The sequence below is a fragment of the Homarus americanus genome, unplaced genomic scaffold, assembly GCF_018991925.1.
Source record: "Homarus americanus isolate GMGI-L3 unplaced genomic scaffold, GMGI_Hamer_2.0 scaffold3766, whole genome shotgun sequence".
Classification (NCBI taxonomy): Eukaryota; Metazoa; Arthropoda; class Malacostraca; order Decapoda; family Nephropidae; genus Homarus; species Homarus americanus.
The window spans coordinates 67501-78519 of record NW_024716718.1 but is presented as its reverse complement, the minus strand read 5'-3'; the positions used below and the strand labels follow the sequence as shown (position 1 = coordinate 78519).

Below are 11019 nucleotides of genomic sequence, written 5' to 3'. Positions count from 1 at the left end.
TAATAATAATTGTAATAAAATGATGATGATGATGATATAATAATGATGATGATGATAATGATAGATTAATGAACGTGTGTGTGTGTGTGTGTGTGTGTGTGTGTGTGTGTGTGTGTGTGTGTGTGTGTGTTGGACTGACAACAGGACGCCTAGCCAGTCTCCTTAAGTAGGTCACGCAGCCCTACCATACATCCACACGCACATTCCATTCTTGTACATGTAGTTATTTATTCTGTTTTTAATAGTGTGTGTGTGTGTGTGTACATGACCAGATGTGTGGTGGTGTGAGGGTTGCTGGGAGCCTGTGGACGCCCCACTAGTCCAGCCCAGACCCAGATTGCTAGGTGACTGTGCTGGTTTTGTCAGTAGAGAACTGGTGGTGTGTGTGTGTGTGTGTATGTATGTGTGTGCGCGGGTGTGTGTGTGTGTGTACGTGCGTGCGTGTGTTGGCGGTGACGTCACGGCCGTCACACGCCATCCACCTGCTAGCCCTCAGCTCTCACAACCCATGCTCGGCTCGCCAACCCACTGTCAGTTGACTAGTTGCTGTGGTGGGGTGAGGACACGGCTGGGCTAGCACGCACGCACACACACACGACCACTCGCTCTAAACAACTCCCGTGCTCTTTGCTACACTCCTCTTACCCGTTGCCTCTCTGCCCCCTTACAGAGCGGCAGTCTGGCCCCCACGCAGGAGCGACTCCGCCTCAAGATGGAAGGGCTCGTCAACGTCAATATGGACGACCAGAGGTTCTCCGTGTTGAGCTACGATCAAGTGCGACAGCTGAACGACGTGTTGCACGAGGTGGTGCCCATTCACGGCCGCGGCAACTTCCCCACGCTGGAGATCCGTCTGCGAGACTTGGTGTCTATGGTGAGAAGCAAGCTGGAGGCTGACTCCATGACGGTGCGCGACATACGCATCAACGGTGGCGCCGCCTCGCACATCCTGGCCACGGAGGGCGACCAGGCCTACAACGATCTCGACCTCATCTTCGCTGTCGACCTCAGCACCGCCAGGAACTTCGACCGTGTCAAGAACGCCGTCCTGGAGGTGCTACTCGACTTCCTGCCCGAGGGCGTGAGTAAGAAGCGCATGTCGTCGTGCTCCATGAAGGAGGGCTATGTCAACAAGATGGTCAAAGTGAACGACACTGACCGCTGGTCACTCATCTCCCTCTCTAATAACGGCGGCAGGAACGTCGAGCTCAAGTTCGTGGACAGCATGAAGCGACAATTCGAGTTCTCTGTAGACTCCTTCCAGATCGTGCTGGACTCCTTGTTGCTCTTTTACGAGTGTGCCGAGATGCCCATCAGTGAGAATTTTTACCCCACGGTAGTGGGCGAGAGTGTGTACGGGGACTTCCCTGAGGCGCTCTACCACCTGCAGAAGAAGTTGATCGCCACCAAGAACCCCGAAGAGATCCGCGGGGGTGGCCTCCTCAAGTACTGTAACCTGCTGGTCAAGGACTACGAGCCCTCGCGGCCCGAGGAGATCAAGACGTTGGAGAGGTACATGTGTTCGCGCTTCTTCATCGACTTCCCAGACGTGGGTCAGCAACAGACCAAGCTGGAGGCCTACCTGTGGAACCACTTTGTGGGGCCTGACGAGGCCCTGCGCTACGAGTACCTCATGGTGCTGCACCGAGTTGTGGACGAGTCCACCGTGTGTTTAATGGGTCACGAGCGACGCCAGACTCTAAACCTCATCGACGAGCTCGCCTGTCAAGTGTTCTACACAGAGCAGCAGCGGCTGTACGTCAAGCAGCAGCACTGTAGCGGCAGCAGCAGCAGCAGTAGCAGCAGCAGCACGAGCAGCAGTAGCAGCTTCGACGTGCACATAGCTCCCCCTCCTCCTGTCATCTACAGCAACGGCTACTACTACGCCCCCATCGTACCCGCGCCTGCGCCGCCCCAGTCGTACACGTGCACGTGCGGGTGGCTGCAGTGTGCCTAATGCACGCGCGTGCCCGGGCCCGACGGGCCCCCAGCCCGCCCAGGCCCGTTAGTGCCAAGAGTAAACACTGGTGACGCTGTGGTTGTGGGGCGGTGAGCCCAGGACACTAGTGGTGGCCGCCCACCCTCACCCAGGCGCTGTGCACCCCACTCCAGCGGAGGCCCAGCTGCATCACCACCAGCACGCCCAGCACCAGCAGCAGGCGCGTTGGTGGTGGTGCAGCTCTGTGGTAACCGCAGCGTCACCGCCCTTATGTGATATGTACATGAGTATGTGTGTAGTGCAGTACGAGTCTCCAGGCCATAGCCACACAACAGTGTCCGTTTACGTTAGCCAAAGGAGTATTATTATTTCGATTAATATTGGTCATTTGTGGACAGACAGACAGACGTGTGTTACCACAGGACCCCACCACGCCCCAACACACCACCACCCCTGGGAGCCTCGCCAGGTGGCCACGCAGCAGGTGAGCCAAGGTGAACCACACGTGTGACCAAGGTATAATAACCCTAGAGGGATCAAACACTGGTGATGCACACTCTGGCAGTAGTATAAAGCTTACATGAGATAATATTGTTTCCCGTGACGCTACACACCATTGATCCACTGAGGAAACGTAGGAAAAAAACCGTGATGGAAGTGACAATGGCTTGTCAATCCGGTCGTGTTTGTGAAGCGGTGATTGTGTAGTCAGGAGCACCTTTCTCCCTCCCTCCCTCCTCCTGAGCCTTCAGGTAGAGGAGGAGGAGGGGGAATGAGATCTTTCAAGAGAGGAGGGGGAGATCAAGAAGCTCTCTTCTCGCCCATATGCCCCCTCCCCCCTTCCGTTCCCCTCGGTAGCCCAGCAGCCGTGCCGAGGCCAGGAGAGTGCGTCAGGACCTCCTAAGAGCAGCAAGACCCCGGGTGACGCCCTACAGGAGGTGGAATCCTGCAGCGCCCTCTACAGGATCGCTCTTAACCTCTGACCTGCGCCCCCTCCACCCCACCTCATCCTCCACGTCTCCCAGCTGGAGGCACGGTGCCAGGACGGGGTCAACTGGGGTCACTGCGGGGTCACAGCCAGGTGGACGACCGCCACACATCCCCCACAATGAGGTGAGTACACTTCTTTCTTCTGGTGTGAGGTAGCCGCCCTCAAACCTAACCATATGGGTGTCGCCTACAGTGGTGTGTGTCGCTGTAGGAGGCCATTATAGTAGTGTCGGCTCTCCTGGGGTCGGGCCAGTATAGACCGCCCTGACAAACCGTGTCGTCTTGGCTCTTTATAGGTCGTTATACTCTCGGTGTCTCCCCTCGTGTTGTCATGGTCCATTAATGACGACACTTGAAGAAAAAAAATAAGTCTCGCTCATCAGGGTGACCAAGGTCGAATGGGCCCCAGTCTTGATGGGCCCCAGCCTAACCTAACTAATAGGATTTAGGGCCTAATCTTTCAGTGCTGATCCATACATTCTGTAGTCTGTATCCTGCTGCTGGCGATATTTAGAGAGCAGCCTACCTTGAAATCTAGATAGTCTCTCTCTCTCTCTCTCTCTCTCTCTCTCTCTCTCTCTCTCTCTCTCAGGGACGTAACTTGTACCCTGACCGTCTGTGATTTCAAGTGCCGTGTTATCTAAGAGTGACGTTACTACTGCCGTCCGTGGTGAGTGGGGGGGGGTGTAAGAGGGATTAACTATATATGTTATTGGGTGGTGACAATGGTGGTGGTGATAGTGTTGGGGTGGCTGTGGTGTGTGTTGGTGGTGATAGTTATAATATTGATGATGGTGAGAGGGATTATGGTGGTGATGATGGTGTCTAAGGGTGGTGATGGGAAGTGTTTATGGTAATGTTAAGTGGTGATAAACATAGTGAATTTGCGAATGGTAACAGATGATGATAATTATGGTGAGTTGGTGACAGATGGTTTTGGTGTGGTGATTATAGTGAGTTGATACAGATGATGGTGGTGACAGTGGTGGTGACTCATTATCTATGTGGGTGGTTAGGCTGAGTCATTGATGGAATGTGAGTGTCTTGTCTGAGAGAGCTTGTGAGTTTTATTGTTTGTTTGTGCTTGTGTGTGTGTGTGGGGTCGTCTGTGTGTGCGTGCTTGTGTTTGTGTGTGCGTGCTTGTGTTTGTGTGTGCGTGCTTGTGTTTGTGTGTGCGTGCTTGTGTCTGTGTGTGCTTGTGTCTGTATGTGTGTGTATATAAGGAAGAGCAGAGAGGAACTTGTGTGGCTTCCTTAAGGATGTGTTGCCTCTTCACCCTTCCCCTCCCCCCCCTCCCCCCACCCTTCCCTCCCTCCCACCCACCCCCCCTTCCTCCCTCACCACCTCCCCTCTCCACCCCTCACCACCTCCCCTCTCCACCCCTCACTACCCTTCCCTATATATAAATAAATGACAGTGTTCCTCCTCAGGTTATCGGCGGTAGTGATAAGTAATCTCTCCAGTACTGATAAGAAAATGATACTGTTACTGCTTTCTGTTTGTCAGGTGTGTCTGTGTCTGTCTGTCTGTCTGTCTGTTAGGTTAAGGCTATTCTCGGTCAGTTGAGGTGCATTAGACTACCGTTAACTGTGCGGATATCCGGTGTACGCTTACAATATACTGTACACGTAGATAATACCTATATATGTCGTTGGGATATTATGTATTATGATTTGACGACCGACAGACATACACGAATGGATTAGTGGACTGATAGATACAAGATGGAGTAGGTGTGTGTCGTCACCTTCCCCCGTTCCTTGTGGGTACCAGCTGATTACTGAACAGCTGGTAGTTTGTAAACAAAGCCTGGAAGTGAGACGTGTCGTGTTCTCATCACATTACCTCATCCTCACCAAACTGGCTCCTATTCAGCTACGAAACAAAATCTATCATACAAAATGGTGTCAAAACTGAACCGAGACTTTACCATAACGAGATGCATCATTCGGTCTCAGTTGTGGTGGAGGGAACTTGACATTTGTCCTGGATATACGAGTATGTACAAGTATCTTGGGGAGCAGTAGAGAGAGGGAGGAGGGTGAGAGCTTTTCTGTGGAGTGAGGTGAAACATGGAGGTGATATCTTAAGGGTGGAAAGATTGGAGGGTAGAGGGAGAGAGATAGGATGTTCCTAGATGAAGATAATAGTGTCTTGGAGTTGAGGTAAGGAGGAGAGCCCTAGTGAGAGGCAGGAGAGTTCTAGTGAGAGAGAGAGAGAGAGAGAGAGAGAGAGGGAGGTATTCAGAGCTGCCTCATCACATAATTTACATAATTTTTAGCATTTATGGTCGAAATTGTGTTGGCACAGGTGGGTGAGCACATACGTGGCCATCCATAAGTGTATAAGTGCGTGACGTGCCATCCATAAGTGCATGACATGACATTCATACATGTACAAGTGTTATTCACAAGTGTACGAGTGTCTGACATGTCATTCATAAGTGTAATTTTGATATGTTTCAGTATTTTAATTGCAGAGCATTACAGATATTACTATAGAAGATAATAACACCACTAAACACAGGTAATGAGGATGGCAGGTGAGGATAACACGCAATTAAGTGAACAGTCTCAGTTTTAAGGTAGAATTTAAGGTATCGGTATAACTTTAAAAGGGGCTGGGTTTAAGGTGTCAGATTAAAGGTGACCGATTTAAGGTGCGAGTTTAAAGGTGCTAGATTTAAGGTGAGAGTTTAAAGATGCCAGATTTAAAGATATCAGATTTAAGGTGTCACTTTAAAGGCGTCATTGTTTTGCTGTCAGATTTTAAAGTGGCGAGTGTTTGGTGTGAGCGAGGGGTGTCAGTTTTCGTTTACCTCTTATTCCCTTGTTTATTGTTGGTGTTCTCTTATCCCCTCCCCTGTTTTTCCTCCTCTTTATTGGTCATTTTGTTGTTCTTTCTCTCCTTTCTTTTGGTCATGTTTTTATTGACTATTATTATTTATCATTTGTTTATCTTTGTTATTGTCATGTTTCTCTCTTTCTCTATTTATTGTCTTTTTTCTTGTTGTTATTGTCTTCGGACGCTTAGTTCCCTCGTTTATTGTAATTGTCTGTATAATTATTTCTGTTTTTATAGTTTTTTTTGCTTCCTTCTTCTTCTTCTCTTATCTTATTATTCCCTTGTTTATTGTTTTGTTATTGTCTCCTTTTCTTTTTATTTCTCTCACCTTGTTTATGTACAGGTAGACTTAACAGGTATCCGGTACAGGTACAAACGTCATTACAAGTTACAGGTATGAGTATATAGTGTGGATACAGGTAGAGAGAGGATTTGATACAGGCTGGTGGATAATTAGATAGGGTAAGCAGATGATTGGATAAAGATGGATTGCTGGATGGATAGATTTATGCAATGGTGAATGTTTGACTAGGGATAGGTGGATGTTGGGGACTTTGGTTGGATGTGTGAATGTGTGGGTGGGTGGGTGGGTGGATAGAGTCAACAGGTGAGATGGTTGGGTGGCATCAATGTATTGTTGTGTGACCGTTGGGCTGCCCGCTGCAAAGGTCAAGTAGCTGACCTCTGACCTTCAGCTGCCGGCCATGACCCTGCCTCCCCCCCCCCACTCCACATACCGGTAAGTATCGACAAGGTAAATAAAGACTAGTATTATTAGACAACCGGAATTTTTTTTAAAGTTGTGTTTCCAGGAGTTTGAAAGGTCAGGTGAGGTCAGGTCAGCCTCATAGCACAGTCCGGGGCGGTTTATCACAGGGAGGCTATACACAGGTGTTATACAGGTGCCGTACAGGTGTTGGTATGATTTACAGGTACAGTCATACCCTACCTGGTGACTGTATCATCAGGTAGGTCACGTAGCTACAGGTGTTGATATAAAATACAGGTACAGTACGTGTGTCCTCCCGGTGATCGTTCCTCCTCAACCTTAGATAATGATTACAGACGGACCTAAAACATAGACTGTCTGGCATTTAGAGGTCAGGCCCTTAACGTTAATGCTTGGCGATAGATAAGGGGCTGCCTCATGTCGGTCTAAGAGTACCCATTGCTATTTGTTTCTCTTAGTCGTTAAGTTTTTAGTGGTGTAGGGAGTCTGTGTACAGGAGTCATGTATAACGCAGGGTCAGTGTACAGGAGTCATGTATAACGCAGGGTCAGTGTACAGGAGTCATGTATAACGCGGGGTCAGTGTACAGGAGTCATGTATAACGTAGGGTCAGTGTACAGGAGTCAGTGTATAACGCAGGGTCAGTGTACAGGAGTCATGTATAACGCAGGGTCAGTGTGCAGGAGTCATGGAATGCGGGGTCAGTGTACAGAGTTGTGTATAACGCAGGGTCAGTGTACAGGAGTCATGTATAACGCAGGGCAGTGTACAGGAGTCATGTATAACGCAGGGTCAGTGTACAGGAGTCATGTATAACGCAGGGTCAGTGTACAGGAGTCATGTATAACGCAGGGTCAGTGTACAGGAGTCATGTATAACGCAGGGTCAGTGTACAGGAGTCATAACGCGGGGCAGTGTACAGAGTCATGTATAACGCAGGGTCAGTGTACAGGAGTCATATCGATGCGGGTCAGTGTACAGGAGCTGTATAACGTGGGTCAGTGTACAGGAGTCATGTAACGGGGGTCAGGTACAGGAGTCATGTATAACGCGGGGTCAGTGTACAGGAGTCATGTATAACGCGGGGTCAGTGTACAGGAGCTGTGTAAGTGGGGTCAGTACAGGTGTATAACGTGGGGTCAGTGTACAGGAGTCATGTATAACGCGGGGTCAGTGTACAGGAGTCATGTATAACGCGGGGTCAGTGTACAGGAGTCATGTATAACGCAGGGTCAGTGTACTGTAATGTGTTGTACCGGTCTCGTTGTATGGTGGCAGTATATTGATAACCGGGACTAGTACACAATTGTGGGTGATGAATGGACTGTATTCCTGCAGGGCTCCGTGTGTTTGTTTGTCTCTTTGCTTGTTTTTGAATGTTTTTATTGGTGTTTTATGCCCTGATGTGTCTTGTGTGTGTCATTGTTTGTCATGCATTTCTTTATTGTGTGTGTGTGTCATATTTTTTTTACATGTTTTTACACACTTCTCTGTGTCGTGTGTGTTTGTACATCAGGAATGTTATTTACATAGCTACACATGTGCGTGTGTGGTCTATATATATGACTCCTCCCCCACTCTCCTCCTTCCCTCCTCCTCCTCCTCTTCTCCTCCTCCCTCCCTCCTCCTCCCTCCTCTTCCTCCTCCTCCTCTTCCCTCCTCCCCTCCTCTTCCTCCTCCCTCCTCTCTTCCTCCTCCTCTTCCCCTCCCCTACCCCCACCCCCTCCCCTACTCTTCCTCCTCCCCTACTCTTTCCCCCTAATCCCTCCTCCCCCCATTCTCTCCTCCCTCCTCCCTCTCTCCTCCTCCCCACTCTCCCTCCCTCCCCACTCCCTCCTCCCCACTCTCCCTCCTCCCCACTCTCCCTCCTCCCCCACTTCCTCCTCCCCCACTCTCCTCCCCTACTCTCCTCCCCCTACTTCTTCCCCACTTCTCCTCCCTTCTTCCTCACCCTTCCCTTTCTCTCCCCCTCTCCTCCCCCTCCTCTTCTCAACCTACTCCTCCCTACTCCCCCATAACCTCTCTAAGATACTGGAGGATGAGCATCAACATAGAGGCGTACCACGCTGAAGGATATTGATTAATCCTCTCTCGTCACCTTACCTTACCTGCCTCTCACCTCACACCTTATCTCGGCTTCTTCCTCCCCCACCTTACCTTCCCTCGCCTCCTTCTGCCCCCTCACACTTCTTCCCTCCTCTCCTTCTTCTTTCAGACCCCTCGCCACCACCTTCCAGTCCCCTCACTAGCATCTTCCAGAACCATCCCCCCACCCCCACCCCCCTCCACACACACAAACTGTTCGTGTCTGTCATCACCCCTGTTTCTGTAGTTCTCCTCTCCCCGCTCACCTTACTCTCCCCACCTCCCTCTCCCACCTCCACCTCCCTCCCCCCACCTCCCTCTCCCCCCCACCTTATCTCTCCCCCCACCCACCTCTCTCTCCCCCCCTCACCTTAACCTCCCTCTCCCCCCCCACCTCTCTCTCTCCCCCTCACCTTAACCTCCCTCTCCCCCTCACCTTACCTCTCTCCCCCCCCTCACCTTACCTCTCCCCCCACCTTACCTCCATCTCCCCCTCACCTCACCTCCCTCTCCCCCTCCCCTCACCTCCCTCTCCCTCCCTCCACCTTACCTCCCCTCCCCTCTCCCACACCCTCCCTCTCCCTCCTCACCCCTTACCTCCCTCTCCCCTCCTCACCTTACCTCCCTCTCCCCCCTCCCTACCTCCCTCTCCCCCCCCACCTCCCCTCCCTCTCCTCCTCACCCACCCCTCTCCCCCCTCCCCTTACCCTCCTCTCCCCCCTCTACCCCCTCTCCCCCTCACCTTAACCTCCTCCCCCTCACCAACCTCTCTCTCCCCCTCCTGCCCTCTCTCCCCCCACCTTACCTCCCCTCCTCCCCTCCTTAACTCTCTCTCCCCTCCTTACCTCTCTCTCCCCCCTCACCCACCCCTCCTCCTTACCCCTCCACCTTACCCTCTCCCACCTTACCCCTCTCCACCTTACCCTCCTCACCTACCCCTCCTCACCTTACCCCTCCTCACCTTACCCCTTCTCACCTTACCTTATCTTACCTCCCCCTTCATATACTCCTTTCCCCCAACCTTGATGATTTGGAGAGAGTACATTACCATGCCACTGTTGTAAGGTAGCGGGGTGGGGGTGAAGGAGGATGTGGAGTAAGGAAGGGGGTGAAAGAGGGAGAGGGGAGGAGGAGAGGGAAGTGGAGTGTGGTACTGTTCTCTTTTGGTTTCTCCCTTCCTCTCCTCCTCCTCTTTCTCCTTGATTTTTTCTCCTTTCCCACCCACCCCTTCCGTCTCATACCTAGTCAACCATTCCTCCCTCTCCAGCACGTAGGAGGGAGAGAGAACAGAGGCAGGGGGAGGGGGTAAAGTGAAACGGGGAGGGTGAGTGAGTGAGAGGAGAGTGGGTAAGCAGAGAGGTAGTGAGAGGAGAGGAGGGGAGTGTATGTGCGTCGTAGGTAGGTTGCAGCTCCGGCCGGGTTATGTAAGGTTGCGCCTCGCTGTATCGTGCGCCGTTGTTGTTGTTGTTGTTCTAGTTTCTCTTTTTTTTTGTAATTTTGTTTGTTGTAGAGAGGTAGTTCTTTGTTGTAGTTATTGTTTATTTGTTGTTGGTAGTTTTGTTTCTGTTTGTAGTTGTATTTGTTGTAGTTGTTCCAGTTGTAGGTTATTTGTTTGGTTATGGTTAGCGAGATTAATTTTCCATTTGTCTTTGTTTGTTATTGTTGTAATTGTTATTATTTTTTGTTGTGGTAGTCGTTGGCAAATTGTTTATTAACTAAGCCAGATGAGTGAAATTTATTCTTAGAGTACGATGACTTGATCTCTTGAGTACGATGACTTGACCCCGCCAGGCTATGACCTCTTGAGTACTATGACGACCCTTTAGTACGTTGATTTGACCCCCTTGAGAATGATGACCTATTGAGTACTATGACGACCCCCCTTGAGTACGATGACTTGACCCTTAGTACGACGATTCAGTGGGGGTTGGATTCAGTACAACAAATGCGTCACCTTTTATGATGGAAGGAGCCAAATGTGGTTCACCCGCCTCTTATACGCGTGACTTATAAATAGGAGCCAGCCAATTTGATCAAGTAATCCGCGTGACCTGTTACAAGGAGAACCACTTTACACTCTGGCGTGTGATTGGTCGGAAGGTTAGGGTAGGTTAGGACAATGAACTGTCCTGTATTCAGATCACTAACCTGTTACTAAGGAGTCTCTCTCTCTCTCTCTCTCTCTCTCTCTCTCTCTCTCGAGTGATGCCAACCACCTTTGAGTACAATGATATAGTCATTTGAGAACCATGACTGAGTACTTGACTAGAATTAGCCCCCTTGAGTACGACCTTGCGAAAAAAGACGACACTTTATTTGGGATTAAGTCATCGTACTCAAGGTGTGTGTGTGTGTGTGTGTTCTAAGATATCGACACAAACCATTTTTTCTTCATATTATTAACAAACAAGATAAATTCTGAACAAAACTT

General features: G+C 50.4%; 1 protein-coding gene across 1 annotated transcript in view; it reads left to right on the top strand.

Moving 5' to 3' along the window:
- The first annotated feature begins 524 nt into the window (after positions 1–524).
- The window catches only part of LOC121858496 (terminal nucleotidyltransferase 5C-like), a 60781-nt gene continuing 50286 nt past the window's right edge, over positions 525–11019 (top strand). The window contains exon 1 of the mRNA XM_042354930.1: positions 525–3052. Coding sequence (XP_042210864.1) covers positions 713–1957 — 1245 coding nt within the window. The 5' untranslated portion in view covers positions 525–712 and the 3' untranslated portion in view covers positions 1958–3052. The remainder of the gene's footprint in view (positions 3053–11019) is intronic.